Source organism: Drosophila teissieri, chromosome 2R (assembly GCF_016746235.2).
Source record: "Drosophila teissieri strain GT53w chromosome 2R, Prin_Dtei_1.1, whole genome shotgun sequence".
Taxonomy (NCBI): Eukaryota; Metazoa; Arthropoda; class Insecta; order Diptera; family Drosophilidae; genus Drosophila; species Drosophila teissieri.
In genome coordinates, this window is record NC_053030.1 from 12989950 (window position 1) to 13009351 (window position 19402).

Below are 19402 nucleotides of genomic sequence, written 5' to 3' on the forward strand. Positions count from 1 at the left end.
CAGCAGAAGAGCCGACCAAGCAAGCAAATCTAATCAAAATTGACGTGTTCAGCCGAACTAACTGAAACTGATGCAGCCAGGCACTCGCAAGCTAGATTAGCCAGTTTTTTGGTACTATAGTAGAATTTTGATATACTCGTATAAGCCCATGTAACTAGTACTAGTATGATCGTACCACGTAACGCATTGAATGTACGCACTCGAAATCAAAACTGTCGCATTTGATGTTTGTTTGTAATCGTGCAAGTATTTGTATTTTCATAATGCGCTAAGCAACCTAAGCTGTAAACCAATTTTACAAACAAATAAATACTTTTGCCCTGTCTGAGGGTCTCATAATAAACAAACTGCATTTACATTCCTATTTGTGTGGTATTTTCAAGTCAATTGCCATTTAAAACTGGTAACCTATGAAAGCGGAAATCCTATCTGCATCTATCTATCTATCTATCTATCTATCTATCTATCTATCTATCTATCTATCTATCTATCTATCTATCTATCTATCTATGTATCGTCTATTCCTATTTCAATACATACACCTATGAAAGTGAGATCCTATCTGCATCTATCTATCTATCTATCTATCTATCTATCGTCTATTCCTATTTCAATACTTTTAAGATCTTCCAAGCCAATTCATATCATATCTTTATTCTACACAGTCTTGGCCAACGTTATATCCCCACTAAGAGTATCAACATCGTTATTTTGATAGTCCCCAAAGTTTGTCCACGTGTAGTTCCAGAATCTGGGATCGGCTCGAGGATCAGCGGGCTTATTCGAAGGCGGCACTGCGGTGGCATTGAATCGCTCGAGCTCCGCCATCAATGCGTTTACAACTTCCGGATATCTAAAATATACATATTTAGAAAGAATGCAAACACTTTACAATAAACTTCACAGATTGCAGAACTTACTGCTTGGCCAGATTGTACTGCTCGCAGGGATCATCGCGAATGTGGAACAGGCACGGGGCAGAGAAGGCGGTGGCCTCACAGCTGGTTCCTTGGGAGGATTGTCCCGCGCACGACACCGTGGCAGCTGCTCGTATTCTCTGCTGATCCGCCCGACTTGGTAGCATCTTGAGAGCATCCAGTGCTTTGCCCGCCCTACTCCTGGCCACCAGCTGCCAGTCGTACTGACGTGGATCTCTCTCCCCCGCAGGACCATACCAACCATCCCAACTTCCCCGGTAATTGGTACCCCTGACCAGCTTCCAATCCCCAACGCTGATGGCTGCACTGCCCCATATGTCATCGATATTGTGCAGCACATTCAGGCGTGGGGACGCCTTGTCCTGGACCAATGCCCGCCAAATGCTCTGGCCATCGATTTGCTGGCTGAGATTAGCCACGGCTGTTTGGCCACCAGCTGCCTCCAGGAGCGTGGGCAGCCAGTCGACGATGTGCATGGTCTGGTTGGACACCCGTTGGCTCTTCTTGAGCAGAGGTGACCACATGAGACCCGCCGCTCGAACTCCTCCCTCCCACAGCGTATTCTTGACACCCTTCAGGGGATAGTTGGAGGCGAAGTTGAGGTTAAATCCTTGGGCTGGACCCCCATTATCCGAGGAGAAGATAATGATCGAGTTCTCCAGCATGTTTGACTTGCGCAGCTGATCCACAATCTGACCCACAGAGTCGTCCATTTTGGAAACCATAGCTGAAAAGGTTTTTTGAACATTAATAAAGTTTGGTTTTTTTCCAATTTATGTATGTAAGTAGCAAATGCAACTTACCCGCGAATTTTCGTCGTTTGTAGTGGGAAATGTGCGCCATCTTGAGCACATCGTTGTCCGGAACTGGCAGAGGATTGTACGGATTGCTCGAGTGGCAAGCCGCATGGGCAACGTAGAGGAAGAGGGGACCCTTGGTGGCATCATGGCTGGCAATCACCTTGACCGAGTGATCGGTTATCACGTCCGTGGTGTAGTGGCCATGCAGGTCATAGGCCACTTGCGTGCCATTGCGCATGTCCAGACCCCACTGGTTGTTCTCCACGGCGGTGTGATCGTTGTAGTCCTGGTGACCCGACCAGAAGCCCACGTGGCTACTAAAGCCGCGATAGAGTGGAGTGTACTTCAGCTTCCAATGGCCCAAATGCCACTTGCCGGCTATGTGGGAGGTGTAGCTGGAATTGAAAATTGTGTTTATAGAGTCACTATATCACTACATCACACTGACCTACCCCAACTCATTCAGATACTGGGGTAGTATTTTCTCCTCCAAGGGCAAACCTCTTGGTTCAGCGGCATAAAGAACCGTATGTTGCATTCCTACAAAAGTGGCACTAATAATTATAACAAAATTAAAAGGATGACCTCAACACACCCGTGTGTATGGGATATTTGCCCGTCATAAGGGCAGATCTGGATGGAGTACAAATGGGCGCCACATAGTAACGATTCAGAATGATGCCAGAGTAAGCCAAAGCATCTATGTTGGGCGTGGGAATCTCCGCCGAGCCATGGAAGCCCACATCGTTGAAGCCCTAAAATAGCAAAAATATCAAAACAATAAGAAAGTATGGGTATTAAATTCAAAGTAATCAATAAAACTCACCAGGTCATCCGCCAAAATGAATATAATGTTGGGCTGCGCAGGTTTTTCATCCTCACCTGCGATCAAGTTCGGCAGCAGCAGACAGGTCAGCCATAAAAACCACATTGTGCACCTGGAAAACTGGCAGATTGTGATTTATATTCCATAAAATGCAATTATTTAACTAATTGATGTGCTGCAGAGAAGCGCAGTGACAGTCATTTCGAGAACGAGCTGAACCCAATTGATTGATCTTCCAGCGTTTTGAATAGCATTGAATGGCATTGATCGTCATCTATGTGGGAATTCATTTGCCAGTGCAAATGGAACTGAATCAGCAATTGCACTCAATGTGACCTCAATATGAGTGGGTTGCTCTTCACCTGCGCCGAATCAATTGATTCGCAGTTGCGATTCATTAATCGCAGGGATACCCCTAAGAACGTACGGAATGGGAAACGAGTATACTCATTGGGCCATTGTTCAAAGCGATTCCATGTGGCACCTAATTAGCATGTAAATTGAGTTTGTCGCTGTTTGCACCGTTAATGGGTCAACAAGTACCACTCGCGGCAATCGGAAAGCTCAAATTAAAAAACCAAATTAGATTCGGAAACTTTTGCTGGGCAGATCGCACTGCTTATGCTCTTTCGATTTTACCAAAATAAATGTAATACATATGAATTACTTATAATTAATCACTGACAAACAGGCTAACTGTATACCAACTTTAAAGTTTAAGCACCTAAATATGTGGAATATATTACTCTTTGATTAGCTCAGAAACTGTTAAGTGAGTAAAATAGGTTTTAATAAGTGTTTAAGTTTTAGCAGAATTACAATATCTAATGTTATCAAGTTTGCAGCACTTTACACTTTAAATCAATTGGATATTATTCTATTCTATTCTATTTAACAATATTATATTATGCATTGTCAACCGTTCAAATATTGGTTTCTGTTATTTTAAGATCCCAAAATGTTGGACACAATGTGATCTCTCACTTTGCTATGCAGAAAACTCTTTGTTTAACAAACAATTCTATTGTTTGTCATAGGTCACTAACCCGTTATGAGATTCAAAAGAAGTCTGTTTATGCAAAATCACTCAACTGGCGGTTGTAATACTTTTGTGGCGATTAGTAAAGTTCACGCTCTTTAGCACTCGAAGGTTTATTTGCTTTACTCGATTTTGGAATTAATTAAACGAACAAATAAACCGCAGGCAATGCTCATTTAACACGTTAACTTATTAAGGTTTCTTATGTCTGGGTTTAGTCATCGATTTGATTTTTCAATCTTTTTATTTGTCAAATAACTTCAATACACTGTATATATGCGTATATGCACGGCAGTATTTGCAAATAATTTATGTTCACAGTGGAACATAAATAACACTTTGTAGTTATTTATTCGGCACTAAGCGCACACCTACCGCCAACCGTTTTAATTCACGCGCCAAGTCAGACTGAAAAAATTCCCAAACTGCGAGCCCAGCGCCGCGTACTTTTAACAGTGAAAGCAAAACGCTGTTAAAGATCGAAATCTATTCGCACAGGCGAAGAGCGCTCGTTCGCTGAAATGGCAGCGAAGGGGGAAAAAGGAAAACTCTTGCTTTCGTTGACCTGTGACCCAGGGCACCAGAAAGGGAAAATATTGCACAATGAGCCCATTATTTATAGACACGGGATACTAAGGAATATCTAGGCTCTTTAATTCAACAAACTACTTTAAGAAACAGATATATGCATACCTTCAAACCACTGGGCTCCTGTCAAGCCCGCGGCAATACACTTTTAATGCTTAGCTCTAAATTTACATCTAGAAGTACACAGTGGGAAATAAATATATGCTAGACAGGCAATAATTTCTTATTTTCTTATAGAAAGCAACCAAATCACCCAATGCTTTATGTATTTAACAGTCCTCCAGGCGAATAGAGGGCGTTTAGAGTATTTCCAGGTCCACATGACGTATTTCCGGGAATTGTGTCTGTTCAAAGATGAAGAAAAGTTGAAGAAAAATAACTAGATTATCAGCCATTATAACTAACCCGCAGGTTCATCTCAATGCGATCAATTTCGCCGCCCATCAGGTCCACAATGTTTTCGCCTTGATCCAGCAGAAAGCTCTCCAGATCCTCAACCTTTTGAAAGCCTCGAACAGTCTGCGGGGGTAAACAAAAACCGGTCACTGACAGGCCCAGAAATGGGTCAATACCACATACCGTGAGCAGTTTTGCGAGATCCTGTTTATCCAGATACGAACGCGTCAGCTCACGGCCGTCAAAATCAAGTTCAGCCTGAGGAAATGAACTTTAGTATCATTGAAGCCCTTTAGGAGCAAGGTTTTACCTTATACCGAACCCGAGCGTTGCCAATATCGATTCCCTTGACATCGTAAATCGCTCTGATCATCACATCAGCCTCCAAAGCAGAGTTTATCTTTTCTAGACGCTCGGAAGCAATGGATATCCCCACCAGCGCATTAGCATTTGTATAAATGATAAAAGAGGCCACAGCGCCCAGGAGAGCACCTATAACCAGTGATCCAGCGGCGTCAAAAATGGGGGATCCTGTGTAACTACTCAATCCCATACAAGCTCCAGCCACCATAACGCCAGTTACAGCTGCAGCGTCTTCGCACAGCACCACATTCACGCACGGATCCTTGCCAGAAATCACTGTAAAATAAGCAGTATAATCAAATTGCATATTACACATGAAAAACTCACCATAATCTTTAAAGGTCATATTGTTTTCCTTGGCCGATCGTTTAAGCTCATTGATAGCCACCACCAAAGTGGCTCCCTCAGAAACTAACGATCCCATTAAGATGCAGTACACCCAAAACAGATCTGTTATGGGTTCTGGATGTAGAATGCCATCAATACCGTGGTAGATGGACAGGCCACAGCCTACGCAAAATATGCCAACGCCCGAAATCAGCGAGGACACGTATCGCATGTTCATGTATCCATAAGGATGATCTATGTCCGGACTCTGAGAGGACTTGTAGATGCCAAAGGCTAGAATGAGTTGGTTGATTAGGTCGGCCAAAGAATGGATAACCTCGGCAAACATGCTGTGGGAACCGCTGTACAGCCAGCCTCCTGCCTTGAAAAGCAAATTAGCTGCATTGCTAAAGGGGGACAAATGTTATTTATAAACACACCAGTTTGTGTGTTAAACTTTATAACTCACATAGCGATGGCGGTGGCCACCACTTGCCCGGACTTCTCAGACTCCTTTCTGTTGTCGAGCATAACTTTGGTTCGAGATCCCATCTCTCTGCGGTAGTCGCGCAACCGCCGTTTGACAGTGAATAGATCTGCGGAGTCGTAGACTTTAGCATCCATATTAAAGGTAGAACGGACACAGGACACAAATACACTTACTCTGCTGGTATTGCTTGCGCTCCACCTCCCGCTTGAGTCGTTCCCGCAACAGGTTTTCCTTGGATCCCCACACTTCTACAGCCTTAGCTTCCACATCGCGTCGCCAGTAGACAGTCATAGGGGGCTCCTGCTCGTACGGCGATCTCCGCTTAATCTTGGGCAGAGATTCGAGTTGAGCAGCGGTCAGCAAGAAATCGCTGATGGCTCTGTTGGGGGTCACAAAGTTGCGCTCTAGGGAAGCACGATAATCGAAACGGGGTCGCTTTGGAGGAATCACAGGCGCTGGAGGCGTCACTTCTGCCGGTGGGCATGTTCGACCAACTTCTCCTGCCTTTTCAGCTAGCACAACACCAGCAGAAGCGCTTGCCACTGTTTCAAGAGGATTTATAATGGAACCAGAGCCCCCTCCCAATCCCAGAGCACCAGCTACTACTGCAGTGGGGCTGGAACGTAGATTGATGGCCCCTGCGACCAATGCCGGCTCTTTCACCTTGGTTAGCGGTGGCAGATCGGATTTTTCAAACACAATCTCGTTAATCTTGGAGTCCTCGATGGTGGTGCTGATAGACAGGATGCCCTTTGTTGTCTTCACCTCAAAGTTTTTCGTTTCCTTTTCCTTTGGTTTCGCAACTGGACCAGCGGTGCACTCCTCCTGCAAAGTTGTGTCCTTCTTGGAATCACTGTCATTGGCGCTGCAGCGAAACTGAAGGAACATGCATGGTCGCTTCCACGGTTGTAGTTTGAACGACTCGCCATCGTTCCGCCTCCAGGGATTTCTGGCATCTTGGCGCAAGGAGCACTGGCTGAAAGCCTTTCCAAAGTGCTGGTGTCTTCGCTGCAGGATCTGCACGCCGCGCAACATCATCCTGCACTGTAGAGGAATACATATCAAGCTTATCTCTTTCACACATATGGTACTGCTTACACGGCGCGCTGCGTCACTATCTCACTATAGATTCCAATCGGTTTTCTATTGTTGGGGGTGCTCCGTGGTTTCTCCTCTAGCGCAAAACTACGTCATGCGGGCCAAATAGAACGGGTGGATTACGAATTGCGGCCGCAACTATTCCAGATAGGATCAGTCTGTGGAATGCCCCAATCGTTCGTGGAGCCACAATCCGTGGAGCGTCGAGGGTTTGCTTGGAAATGTACTTTAAATATACATTGGCGAATTTTTATACTGAAAATTTAACCATCACCGGCTGGCGCTTTTTGCCTGTGCTTTGGCCGTTGATGTTGTGGTTTTCTTTCCATGCCAACACAGTTTGGTCACACTCGCAGAGGTTATCAAATGTTCTCACCGAGCAGCATACTGATAAGTAGTGTGCGTAAATAAATGCATAGGTTGCAAGTCTATAAATTATAAATTGGCAACTTCGAAACATTTAAAATAAAATTTAAATAAAATCACATACAGCAACGCATCCCTTCCTTATACATTACTAATTTTATTTTGAATATTATTGTTTAAAGATACGGCGTAAAATGTAAGAGCAGTGTGAACAAGCTTTTTAGCCGCCTTGGCCTCTGTAATACTGTTATCGATAGTGGCCTTAAGCTTTTGTCAGCACTGGCCGCAACAGCTGTTTTCTGCCGGTCGTTTTATAATCACCCAATTGCCTATTTCGCTTTGTTTTATCTGTTTTCAACAATAAAATGTCAATGTTAATGAAGGGAGCGTCTAGATGGGCTCGACAGCTAACACGGCCACTTGTTGCATATCGCAATTTTGCGGCTGCGGCGCCCTATGGCGATGGAAGTGAAGTTCTCGTGGAGCGTTTGGATGGACCTCGGCAGGGGATCTCAGTTATTGGCCTAAACAGACCAGCAGCAAAGAACTCATTCAGCCGGGGAATGGTGGAGACCTTCACCGATGTCCTGGAAGATATCAAGAAGGACAATGGATCGAGGGTGGTTGTATTGAGGAGTCTTAGTCCAGGAATCTTTTGTGCCGGAGCGGACTTGAAAGAGCGCAAAGGTTATGTGTTAAATGTCTGAAATCCCTGTGAAAAAGCTAACTTATCTATTATTTATACCAGGCATGAGTCCCGAAGAAGCCACAGAATTTGTAAAAGAGCTCAGGGGCCTGCTCATTGCCATTGAGCAGCTGCCCATGCCCGTGATCGCCGCTGTGGATGGAGCTGCTCTTGGCGGAGGGCTGGAAATGGCTCTGGCCTGTGACATCCGCACTGCTGCTAGCGACACGAAGATGGGTCTGGTGGAGACAAGGCTAGCCATCATACCAGGAGCCGGTGGCACCCAAAGACTGCCCCGCATTCTGTCCCCTGCTCTAGCCAAAGAACTCATCTTCACGGCACGAGTGTTCAACGGAGCAGAGGCGAAAGATCTGGGCTTGATCAACCATGTGGTGACACAGAACGAAACCAAGGACGCCGCCTATCAGCAGGCACTTAAGTTGGCAGAGGAAATCCTGCCCAACGGGCCAGTGGGCGTGCGAATGGCCAAACTTGCCATTGATAAAGGCATGCAGGTGGACCTGGCCACCGGCTACTCCATCGAGGAGATCTGCTACTCGCAGGTGATACCCACTAAGGATCGTCTGGAAGGACTCGCCGCCTTCGCCGAGAAGCGGAAGCCCGTCTACAAGGGGGAGTAAATAGATAGTGAGCCACTCCCCTAACGTTAAGCTGAAAATTGCATTTATTATTTAACCTGTTACTGTTGTAGAAACACCGAAGCGGCAAAGCCCAGTTGAATTGTTTTTATTAAAAGCATTCGATCCTATCGAGCTGCCAAATAACTTTAATTACGCTAATTGCAGCTAAACAATGTTTTAATACCGGCGATGACGCATCTCTATTTAATCATGGGAATAGTAATTACAGCCATTAAATACGGCCGATCGACTTACACTCCTATTTGCATTGCATGATCACGCCCAGCATAGAACTGCAACTTGGGTGCAAAAATCACCTTGATAGTTCTGTAGTCAAACTATGCGGAAATCGGAATTTCTTGAGAATCGCAGAGTTAGAAACTTTCTATTGTCATGCGAGTTGAGTGTGATTGCATGGCAAATCAGCCTACAAGTAGCAGCTTTTATTGCCAGATGACTGTGCGTTCGTTTGTCATTTGTACAACAGGTAATTTGCATACTGCAAATATGTATATTACAGGGCGTGCTCCGCCACACTTATTGTATTTTTGGGGCCCGCTCAAACAAAGGCGTTCTGTCACCTGGGCCAACAAGAAGCAGAAAAGGCGCTAAATAAGTTCACTTTGTGGAGCCGCCGTTTAAGATTCAACCGGTTAGTCAAGGAAGTTGTCACCCGGATGACTGGGAGCACCCCCACTAGCCCAGATTTTGATTGCGAGTCTACATTGCGTCACCATCTCACTCATTCACCTCCATTCATGATCGAAGTTTGCGACTGTGGCCGTAAATTCAAAATGCGTCGCGGGTGTTTGACATCGGGCAAGGTCAGTGTCGTTGTCAGAAGCTGTGTTTATCCGTATCCGAAATATCGGAATCTAAAACCAAAATCTCAGCCGGCAAGCTGCGCAGTGTGCATATTAATTAATCAGTTAATTAATTACTCAGTGCCCGATGCGTCCATTTCGAACCGAGTTGACCCCAAGACACGGCGAGAAGGCAGATCCGGAAGCCAATTGCGGAAGCAAATCAATTATTTATTGTTTTGACTCGTTATTATGAACGATAATGCACACACAATGTGCTTTGGACGCGAATTTCTCGACGGGAGCACGTTAAATTTCCATTTCCATTTGCTCGAGCTCGATCAGTTGGTCAGATATACGAACGCCAGTGCGATGCGATGCGCATTGTAATGAGGCAGGGAAGCGGAATCCGGTGACAAGAGGCCTTAAGTATCTTTTCAAGGGAGGGGGATTTTTCTGATTTAACTTTTTCCAGGTATTTGCGTTTGTGTTTGAGCTGCCGCTTGAAAATCAATTAGATTGATGAGACGCAGTTCCAAGGCTGCACAATGTATACCAGATGAGTGGGAAATCCCCGCCCGGGAGCCGAAAATATCTTAAGCACTTAAGAGGACCCATCCAGGAGGCTTTCACAATCGTTAATTCTCCAATGGGGCGGTACGACTTTATCAGGCTCAACGAAGATAGTCAATACGGGGACAGCAGCGGTAGTGAATGTTTTCCAAATTCCACATCGATAAGGAATCGTATTGTCAATATTGCAGCGGCTATAGACTAAGTACTTGACCTGCTTCAAAAGGGTTTCAGGTCTCGTTCTTGGCAGAACCTTTTAGCTTATCAGACCATCAGCCTTCCAAGGCTGCCACATGTCGTATACGCAACGTGCAGTTGTCTTGCGTCAATAGAAAACCTTGTTAAACAACACAACACGGCTCGTACATCATGCTTTATCAGCTGGTACTCTGCAATTAAAGATACGGTGTTTACAATATCCATAGCCCAGCAGAACTATATCCAATCAACCCTTGAGTTATCGCATTATCGCAATTCCAGAACTCGCTTGTCTAACCGATACTTAATTACGCCATTGGCCCAATACTGCCTCCAGATTTAATGCCCCCGTAAATCAACGGCAACTGGCAATCGATTTGGCTTAACACTGTTTGAACTCGACGCATTCGAAATGCACATCACGTGGAAAATGCATTTTGTCTACAGCATTTGCCATGCCGCTAAAAATTTTCCACTGTCCCACTGAAGCCACAAACTAACTAAGCACAAGCAAACAAAACCGATCGTTTTTTCATATTTTATGGCCAGACAACAAAACCAGCTAACAAGGGGAGCTGGCTACTTGAAACAAGTCAATCACTAAACTCTGTCTAAAAGAGAAGCCTCCAAGGCAGCACTAAGTGATTGTTGGGAGGGGCGGCATGTAAAATGGGGGACAGGGGGTATTGGCTATGGGGCTCAAAGAGCTGCAAGGTGTCGCGTATTCTCGAGCTGCAAGTTCGCAGCATGCATGTCCAGAGACACTGGAAAAGATATGAGTGCCTATCGGGGTTTTATTTCTTTATTGCCGTTGTAAAATAATAAGGTTGCTAATATTTATATAATTACTATTGCAATGCTTACCTAAATTCCAATAATTATCTTTTGTTTGCAATTTCAGTTGTTTCCATTTCAGTTTTGAAAGTTCTCAGTTTCAATGAAATGATCTTTTCAAATTCATTTGTTTTTATGATGTAAAATTCTTAATAAATCCCTGCTTTAACTTTTTCTGTGTAGTTTTACAGTCTTTTAGCTGTAACAGTAGATTGATAGTTATCATTATCATTGAAGGATACAGGGTGATTTGATTGTCTTCAAAGGTAAGAGTAATCAGTGCAGAGCTATTGGCCCCCAAAAGTATGCCCAAACTCTGGCCTGGGGTCTTGGGAATTTTCCTGAAAGAAATGCGATCAGATAAGCAAAGTGTGTTCATAAGCCAAACAAATCCAATTCGACAAAGTGGCATCCACATACATATATCCACAGATAAGAATCTCCCCTAACAACAACATCTCGCTTGCTCTCTGGGCACCCGGTTATCCTCATCATCATCCGCCACTTGCTCGGAATCCTCCGATCTTGCTACTCCTATCTCCTCCGCCTCCTCCTCTGCGGCCACACGGCGTATGAGTAATGGAGCGAGGCAGACTTGTCTGGCCGTCGAATGCCCAATGCTGCGCGATCTGTAGAAAGCACCCATACCCCCAGCACATATGTATATATGTATCCATACGTATATGCTCACCTTTTTGAGAGAGAGGCCGACTTCGCCCCACCTGCGTCACGGTAACGTTTATTGTCCATTGCGCTAATTGCGCGATCCGAAACCAAAACGCCTTCGTCTCCGAGCTTCGTTGGGATGGGATGTGTGGGGATATACTCATATACTCATGCACATGACATACTCATGTGTATCTGTGTATCTGTGTGTCTGGCCGGGTTTATAGCCGCTCTGGCGACGCCGCCGGAGCAACAAATTAAAGCACAAACATTGGCTTAATATCAGTCACTAAGCGATCGTCCGACAGTTAACAACAAATCGTCAGCGGGATCAAAATCACAAAGAGGAGCGCGCGCGCGAATTTCGTAAATCCTTTCAACACCCAGCAGGTGTTAAAACTCAAAAGTAACAAAGTTAAATAGTGTTGATTGCTTCTGCAAATGCTGGCCTTATAAGCGCACCATCGAGCATATCTGTCATTAACGCGACTGTGTGAAAAAGACACTCTTTTTGGAGTCAATGTCGAGAAGAAGCGATTGGATCAGGCAATTAATATAATTTCTCTATAATTTTGCATCAAAGTTCGCAGCGAACTAAATCGGGCCAAAGGTAATTACTGTTTGCTGTGCTTATTATCGCCTATTTTTTAAGTGCCCTAATTATTTATAATTAATTCCCGCACATCAAATAAGTTATCAGGCATATTTATCGGCTGCATGTGACAATAACAATAACAATAACAAAAAAAGAAAAGTGCCTCAAAAAAGTGCTTGGAAATCTTCGATCCCAGCCCCTTTTACTTTCAATTGGCCCATTGTGAGCCGCACGAGAAGTGGGAAAAATCATTGCGCCCCCTTTTTTTGTTGCGGTGATAAGCGTCGAATTGGATGCCATAAAAGATTATTGGCTCAGTTTTATCTTGACAGCTACCTTACGGTTCCACTACTCACGGTACAATAAACCTGGCGTTTAATTCAGATTCTCGAAATAAAAAAAGTACCCCCCTTTAACAGCCCACACACAGTTGTCACTCAATGTCGGCAAGGTGGCGGTGGCACATTATCTCATCATCGTTTATATATAATATAGTTAATGCCCGAAAGTTGAACAATCAGATATGAGATATGTAGCTGCAAGTTCAGCACTTCAAAGCTGTCGAACTGCCCGATCAATTATGCCACTCAGGCTCATCCGTTTTGCATATCGAAAGTGGGTGCGATAAGGTCGCGAAGCGCCATTCCCAGCCAATCCACCAAGATCGTCTGACACTGGGCTCCTTTTCCAGCCCGCAACTCCCCTTGCACTGAGAGAAATTATCATCAAATTAAAGAAACCTATTACTTACGAAGTTTAGAGGACATATTACATTCTAAATACTGACAAGCTTGGCATTACTTATTATGCTTTACGATATGATACATTTATGTCATAGTATCAACATCGTTAACCAATGTTGTGGTTCAGAAAATGTTTGAAAGGAAATTAGTTTTAAAAAACTTTAATAAGCATTAATACTAAAACCTCAACATGATTATTTCCAACTGTTTGTTTGGTTATCTATTGAACGCATTTTAGATAATACAATTAAACTTTAATTTCATTATAAGTTGCTTGACAAACGTTTCTCTCAGTGTTTTTGGGGCTCAATGAATGATATTGACAGACTGTCAGGACGGTCAACGGTTTTGCTTTCTGCCGCTTTTTGCGGCACGTGAAGCGAACACACAAGCAAAACAAAAGCAGCCAAAAACAAAGCAAAACAAAACTGAAAACCGAACACCGAAAACTGGTAAAAAAAAAAGGCAACAAAAAGCCGTCTTGGCATTAATGGAATGCATTGACCCAAAAGAGATCCCACTCGAAATGCCATTCACAAAAAATCGGCAACCAATTAAAGGTACTTAAGGCGGTGCTCGAGAATTGGCAGGGAGAAATTCCTAAAGCTCCAAAATACCCATCCATTTCAATTGTACGCATTTTTTCGCAGTTTATGCAACAGGTGGGAAGGCCATTCGTGGGGAGGGGAGGCGGGGGAGCTCATGGAAGCAGGTCAGGGTATAATGCAGTTAATACTGGAGAATATGGCTTCGATAAGGCAAAAACCGGAGATAAAGGTCGTTTTTTGTAATCCACACCTTGTGGCGGAAGAATACACTGGGTAATCTGCTCGATCAAAACAGTATCTTCCAAAAATCCTCCACCGAATCCAGGTCAACATCCGAAAAGCCACACCTACCCACCACTTTTATCGTTTGACGTAGTATTTTGCAATTAAGATTTTATAAATCACTATATAATTGTTTGAGCAAACATTTAACTCGGAATCATTCGTGTTCCGTTTCGCTCATTAGGAGAATCCCCAAAACCCAAGAAGTCGGTTGCTGTGCCAGGGCACCAAGGCCTATAGCCAATTAGCATATAGCATATTAGTATATAGCCAAAGACCATATACTGCGATGACGCGATCCTTAATTAGATGACGCGTATAAGCCAAATGGCGGAACTAATTAATGTAATTGGCCATAAAGCGAGTATGCCGCAAGTTTCGGATCGCCAGGGAAACTAATCAATGTCCGAATTTCCCGATACCTGTATGATTGAATATCGAAGGGGTTGTATGGCCGCGTGATGTCGTATAACAAATGGGGCCCCCCCAGTAACTGGAACCCAATTAAAAGTCGATCATAAAGATTTTGCGGTTCCATTTAACGATTTGCCCCATATAGAAGGCAAACAGGCAATTGCTTTGGGTAAACAGCGAATAATGTCCGATCAAAAGATATTTGGGGCTTTCAAAGTGAGAAATCAAGAAATCGACGACTTGCTCTCTTTACATAAGAAGTAAAGCACTGGTACAGTGACTATTACTGACCACTAATCTTATCGGGGCACAGATAATATTGATAATAACAACGCCTTCCACCACGATTAGTGGTCATTAAACGTTATTATTTGATTTTCCAGATCGTAATTAGACATCAAGGGTCTATAGATTCCCATGATAGTAATGGGACATTGGACATTCGAAACGAGCTGACTTAAATCAATGAACAAATCCATCATTGATAGGGAGAGCACTCTTGATTTCAGTTCGTAGTCAGCCAGTCCCTCCTGGTCAGCAAATCAGTTAACTGGATTGAGTTCTAGTCTGCGGATCCGGTGGGTTCGGTTCTTTTCGGCCTGGTTCGGACACGATAGTGTTATCAGTTGATAATTGATTTTAAAGGTAGCTTTGAGTGTTTTATTTTATTAGCTGTGAATGTGGCATGCTGCGGGCATTTGTTGTTTATTGATTGTTGTAGCCTGTCTTGCCTTAAGTCGTTATCATATCTGGACATTATTATTTCGACGCTTTCCGACACTTTTCGCCCCGAGAACCACAACCCTCGCCCATTGGCCTGGCTAACCGATCGTTCAGTTGCTTTTGGCCAGAGGACGCGTTCGGTCCTCCTCCAATCCATCCATCCAATAACTTTCTCGACCGGAATATCCTTGCTGAAATGTAAGTAGCCGGAAACGAGATGTTACGTATATTCACCGCGCCTCCGAAATAAATCAAGGGACTACGAGTTTTTCAAGCAGGCAGAAACAACCTGTTGTTTAATTATAAATACAGTACACTAACTTAAGCGATTCGCCAAAAATGCATCACTAATATAAGAGTGCACTGTATAATTTGTACCAGCTCGCAGTTCCACTTCATTAACATTGCCGGAGAAATCGAAATCGTATCTCAGTTGTGATGAAACTTTTAGGGCAAATACTGGCTCAACTTCGGAAATTTTCCACTCCCTAAGTCTTTATGATCGATCGAAGTAAAGTATGCCATGGAAATGAAGATAGTAATCTCAGTAATATCTTATTTAATTACGAATGCATGAAGCCATACAGAAAACTGTTTAATTTCATGTGATTAAGACTAAGTACACAGTTCAAGTTTGAGCTATTTTAGTTATTATTTACATATATGAAATTTGATTAGCTAAGAACTCAAGCATGTGACCCCTCTATTATTGGTTGTTAAAGAACTCATTGCCAACAAATTTGTTGCCTTCAAACCAATAGAATTTTCATATTGGTACAATAAAGGATTCATAAATTTTAAAGAAGAGGGTGCCCGCCATAAATACAAATAAATCGAAGATTACGCTAATCTGGGTTCAAAGAACATGCCCGCAGTGGATCAGCAGCCGCGAAAGAACTTCAACTATTTCCCACAGAAATGAATCAACCCAATAGGAAAAATGTGTGGTGACTACTATATGGACGCTGATTTAGGGTCCGATTATATGTCCGAATTGCAAGCGCTTTTAGGGCACCATAAACCTGAGTTTTATGAACGAAGTGCTATTGTTGTTTATTTGCTCGACCCCACTCCCAGCTCCATTTTCATTCTTAGCCATTTCCGATAACGATGGGCCAGTGCCAGAAATCTCTCTGCTAAGGCAATTCTAATACTCGAAAGTTTCCAAGAGTCGATAAGATACGCCCGGCTTGTGCCTAGCAACTCTCGAGCGGATTAACCCGAGCCTTAAATGGCCTAAATGGCCAACGAAAGCGAATCTCGTGCTTCCTTTCGTTGATAAAGCCTGCTCGTGTGCGGCCGCTCAATCAAGTGTGCTAATTCCATTAAATACCAATCGATCAACGTTTAATTTCGACTCTTGATTCCAGATGGCAGATAACAAGGGATTTACCCCCGATGGACAGGAATCCCTCCCATCGGCGGCACCAGTTGAGAACCCGCCTCCGTACTCCAACTCAATGGCCACGCTGAATGACTTCAACTCAAAGTGAGTACGCCCAGCTTCTTTCCTAAAAACTTTCAGTATTTAGAAAACTATTCATTCTTCAACTTATACATAGTATCATTGGATAGTTATTATCCCTTTTTTGTATAGTTAATTTCCATGAGCAAAATCAGATTTTATGGCTATGGTCAGCATAGTCTTAAAGTTTACTAAGATTACAATTTTATTACAATGTCCTTACGCTTCCTCATCCTTTCCCACAGAGCCAACTTGACGGAGAAAGAGCTTTCCCTCACGGAGGATCCCTACAGTCCCTTCGAGCACCGCGATCCCAATGGAGCCAGTGCCGGCGGCGCCCTGGCGCACTTGCTCAAGAGTTCGCTGGGCACGGGCATTCTGGCCATGCCCATGGCTTTCCACAATGCCGGTCTGGCATTTGGAATGGCCATGACGCTGATCGTTGGATTCCTCTGCACCCACTGCGTACATATATTGGTAAGCGAAGTGGTCAAGATTTTTTAGCACCTGATTCTGGCTGTTGACTCAAGCAATTTACGACAGACAGCAGCCAGACCAGGTGAGCCGCATAATCCATGGCTGACGTAGTTTTCCGGGGCTTAAGTAGTTCAAGGTGCCCAATCAATACAGCCAATGGAACACCTTGTGCCCAGATAAGCACTGCAACGGGCAGTCCAATCGTTGCACGCGTCAAAGAACCTAGTCCAGACCCACTTGCCCTTATCGGCGAAGATACTACCTGCGATTGCTGGAGTTTTACGACTTCCACTCACGACTTACGATCAAGTATTTCCGATCCTCGCAAATCCAAAGACGTAATTTCCCAGTATTAGGAACACTTCGATGTCCAGACATCAGGAATCGCGTGCCCAAACATTGCATAAATCAACTGATTCAAATGTTTCTTGGAAAGTCCAAATCAACGATCATCTATCGGTCATATATCAAAATGCGAGCATACTCCATAAACTAGCCACTCGAGTCAGCAGATTTATGACCCTTGGATTTGGACAGTCATTTAGAATTTTTCGCGGGCGCCTTTTCGAGTGCTTAGCTGCGATCAATAAGATTTACTATTTTTGGTACTAGTTGTAGTACTTGCTTAATATATTTTCTAAAGTTGTTTCGATTTGATTTACAATTAAGAAATGACGAGGCAATACTTTATAATCGCATTCCCTCTGTGGAATAATAGGCGTCATCCTCTCAAGTCTTAGATTATTTCTAAAGTGGAAGAATGGTTCTAGTCTATCAATATTACATTAGAAATCTAAATTAATATTCAAGTATAACGTGAAATTAAATGATGACCTTAGTATTATATTATTTTGAGTATTCATATGTGGAGTAAAAGGATCTTAAATGTTTGTTTTAATTATATTTTTTGTTGTATTTTTTTGTATTTAATTTAATAGACACAAATTTATCATAAACTCACTACATTACTACTCTATACTTGCAGGTCAAAACTTCGCACAACATTTGCAAGGATGCCAAGGTTTCGGCTCTGGGATTCGCTGAGACGGCGGAGAAGGTCTTCGAGTACGGACCCAAGGGGATGCGACCCTACTCCAATTTCGCCAAGTGAGTAGAGCTTACGGATAATTTGGGAGAAGATCCTCAATGGTAATCCGCATTTATAACTTCAGGCAATTTGTGGATATCGGACTGATGGCCACTTACTATGCGGCGGCATGTGTTTACATCGTATTTATTGCGACATCCTTCCACGATGTCATTAACTATGATTTGGGTATCAACTGGGACGTGCGCATTTACATTGCCCTAACCGTGATACCCTGCCTGCTCATCGGTCAGATCCGTGACCTCAAGTGGCTGGTGCCCTTCTCCATGATGGCCAACATCTTCATTGTGGTTACATTCGCGATCGTTCTGTACTACATGTTCGACGAGCCGCTGGTCTACTCCGACAAGCCGCTGATCGCCAAGGCTGCCAATATTCCACTGTTCTTTGCCACCGTGATCTTTGCCATGGAGGGCATCGGTGTCGTGATGCCCGTGGAGAACTCGATGAAGAAGCCCCAGGCGTTCTTGGGATGCCCCGGCGTTCTTAACATTGCCATGATCACTGTGGTCTCGCTCTATGCCATCATTGGATTCTTCGGATATGTGAGATTTGGCGACCAGGTGCGAGGCAGCATCACGCTGAATCTGCCGGAGGGCGACTGGTTGGGCGATACAGCAAAGCTGCTGATGGCCGTCGCCATCCTGTTCACCTTTGGCCTGCAGTTCTATGTGCCCAACGAGATCCTCTGGCGCAAGATCAATCACAAGTTCAGTCCCGAGAAGCACAACATTACACAGATCCTGCTGCGCAGTGGCATTATCCTGCTGAGCGGTGGTGTGGCTGCCGCCATCCCCAACCTGGAACCCTTCATCAGTCTGGTGGGTGCCGTGTTCTTCTCGCTGCTGGGCATCTTTGTGCCCAGTTTCGTGGAGACCGTCTACCTGTGGCCCGACCGCCTGGGCGTGTGCAAGTGGAAGCTGGTCAAGAACATCTTCCTGGGGGTGTTCTCCATTCTTGCCCTGATTGCTGGTGCCGTCGCCAGCATTAATGAGATCATCGAAATGTACAGCGGCGACGATTAGGGTTTCCATAGGAACGGGTTCAACCTTCAAACGGACACGTAGTATTACACTAGATGCAGGTAGCTCCAACAATGGAAGCGAGACGAAAGACGAGTATGAGTTCAAAAAGCAGGCAAAGCCCACATCCACATCAGACCCAACTTATGGCCATGTTGAACATGGTCAAGCGGCTCGGATGCCAAATTGCCGATGCCGTTGACTGCATGAACAAGATGATATTATGTTTAAGTGCCCTGTTACACAAACTAAGCTGCAATTCATAGAATTTATAAATGTTATTACGTTAAGTTGCTCAGCATTCCAAAACATAAAGCGAACAGTACCAAAACAATTAATATGTCGGCTTTTACTTATCGGGATTCCCTCTCTAAATGCAAAATGAAATAACCAG

General features: G+C 44.1%; 4 protein-coding genes across 9 annotated transcripts; 2 read left to right on the forward strand and 2 right to left on the reverse strand.

Annotated features, from left to right (window-relative positions):
• Positions 1 to 657: 657 nt before the first annotated feature.
• LOC122612339 (arylsulfatase I) lies at positions 658 to 4349 on the reverse strand. Its single transcript, XM_043785886.1, has 7 exons — positions 4297 to 4349; positions 2565 to 2684; positions 2334 to 2493; positions 2191 to 2278; positions 1742 to 2133; positions 921 to 1665; positions 658 to 853 (listed from the first exon to the last, which is right to left on the reverse strand). Exons 2-7 carry the CDS (start codon positions 2667 to 2669, stop codon positions 658 to 660), a joined length of 1686 nt encoding a protein of 561 aa, XP_043641821.1. The 5' UTR covers positions 2670 to 2684; positions 4297 to 4349.
• LOC122612338 (zinc transporter 9) lies at positions 4234 to 7166 on the reverse strand. 2 transcript variants are annotated; one of them, XM_043785885.1, is made up of 8 exons: positions 6866 to 7166; positions 5941 to 6811; positions 5747 to 5873; positions 5278 to 5684; positions 4898 to 5226; positions 4771 to 4845; positions 4597 to 4710; positions 4234 to 4535 (listed from the first exon to the last, which is right to left on the reverse strand). In XM_043785885.1, exons 2-8 carry the CDS (start codon positions 6803 to 6805, stop codon positions 4491 to 4493), a joined length of 1962 nt encoding a protein of 653 aa, XP_043641820.1. In that variant the 5' UTR covers positions 6806 to 6811; positions 6866 to 7166; the 3' UTR covers positions 4234 to 4490. The 2 variants fall into 2 exon arrangements, with proteins under 2 accessions (XP_043641820.1, XP_043641819.1); XM_043785884.1 differs by having other exon boundaries at positions 5747 to 5888.
• A 347-nt stretch (positions 7167 to 7513) lies between these two features.
• On the forward strand, positions 7514 to 8707 carry LOC122613803 (methylglutaconyl-CoA hydratase, mitochondrial). The gene is made up of 2 exons (XM_043788189.1): positions 7514 to 7918; positions 7980 to 8707. Exons 1-2 carry the CDS (start codon positions 7597 to 7599, stop codon positions 8555 to 8557), a joined length of 900 nt encoding a protein of 299 aa, XP_043644124.1. The 5' UTR covers positions 7514 to 7596; the 3' UTR covers positions 8558 to 8707.
• Positions 8708 to 11936: 3229 nt separating this feature from the next.
• Positions 11937 to 19346, forward strand: LOC122613071 (proton-coupled amino acid transporter-like protein CG1139). 5 transcript variants are annotated; one of them, XM_043787052.1, is made up of 5 exons: positions 11937 to 12241; positions 16307 to 16425; positions 16647 to 16878; positions 17864 to 17985; positions 18051 to 19346. In XM_043787052.1, the coding sequence occupies exons 2-5, from the start codon at positions 16307 to 16309 to the stop codon at positions 19009 to 19011; spliced, it is 1434 nt and encodes a 477-aa protein (XP_043642987.1). In that variant the 5' UTR covers positions 11937 to 12241; the 3' UTR covers positions 19012 to 19346. The 5 variants fall into 5 exon arrangements, with proteins under 5 accessions (XP_043642987.1, XP_043642988.1, XP_043642986.1 ...); XM_043787053.1 differs by lacking the exon at positions 11937 to 12241 and adding an exon at positions 14758 to 14858; XM_043787051.1 differs by lacking the exon at positions 11937 to 12241 and adding an exon at positions 15016 to 15134.
• The last annotated feature ends 56 nt before the right edge of the window (positions 19347 to 19402 follow it).

Excerpts from the sequence above, each read along its gene's own strand:
- LOC122612339 (XM_043785886.1), bottom strand. The coding sequence starts at position 2,669 with ATGTGGTTTTTATGGCTGACCTGTCTGCTGCTGCCGAACTTGATCGCA. Across the intron at positions 2,494-2,564 it reads TCATTTTGGCGGATGACCTG|GGCTTCAACGATGTGGGCTT; the intron begins GTGAGTTTTATT and ends TTGCTATTTTAG. Across the intron at positions 2,134-2,190 it reads CAGTATCTGAATGAGTTGGG|CTACACCTCCCACATAGCCG; the intron begins GTAGGTCAGTGT and ends TTTCAATTCCAG.
- LOC122612338 (XM_043785884.1), bottom strand. The coding sequence starts at position 6,805 with ATGATGTTGCGCGGCGTGCAGATCCTGCAGCGAAGACACCAGCACTTT. Across the intron at positions 5,889-5,940 it reads GCGCAAGCAATACCAGCAGA|TCTACGACTCCGCAGATCTA; the intron begins GTAAGTGTATTT and ends TGGATGCTAAAG. Across the intron at positions 5,227-5,277 it reads TATGACCTTTAAAGATTATG|TGATTTCTGGCAAGGATCCG; the intron begins GTGAGTTTTTCA and ends CTTATTTTACAG.
- LOC122613803 (XM_043788189.1), top strand. The coding sequence starts at position 7,597 with ATGTCAATGTTAATGAAGGGAGCGTCTAGATGGGCTCGACAGCTAACA. Across the intron at positions 7,919-7,979 it reads GGACTTGAAAGAGCGCAAAG|GCATGAGTCCCGAAGAAGCC; the intron begins GTTATGTGTTAA and ends TATTTATACCAG.
- LOC122613071 (XM_043787050.1), top strand. Across the intron at positions 16,426-16,646 it reads CTGAATGACTTCAACTCAAA|AGCCAACTTGACGGAGAAAG; the intron begins GTGAGTACGCCC and ends CCTTTCCCACAG. Across the intron at positions 16,879-17,863 it reads CCCACTGCGTACATATATTG|GTCAAAACTTCGCACAACAT; the intron begins GTAAGCGAAGTG and ends CTATACTTGCAG.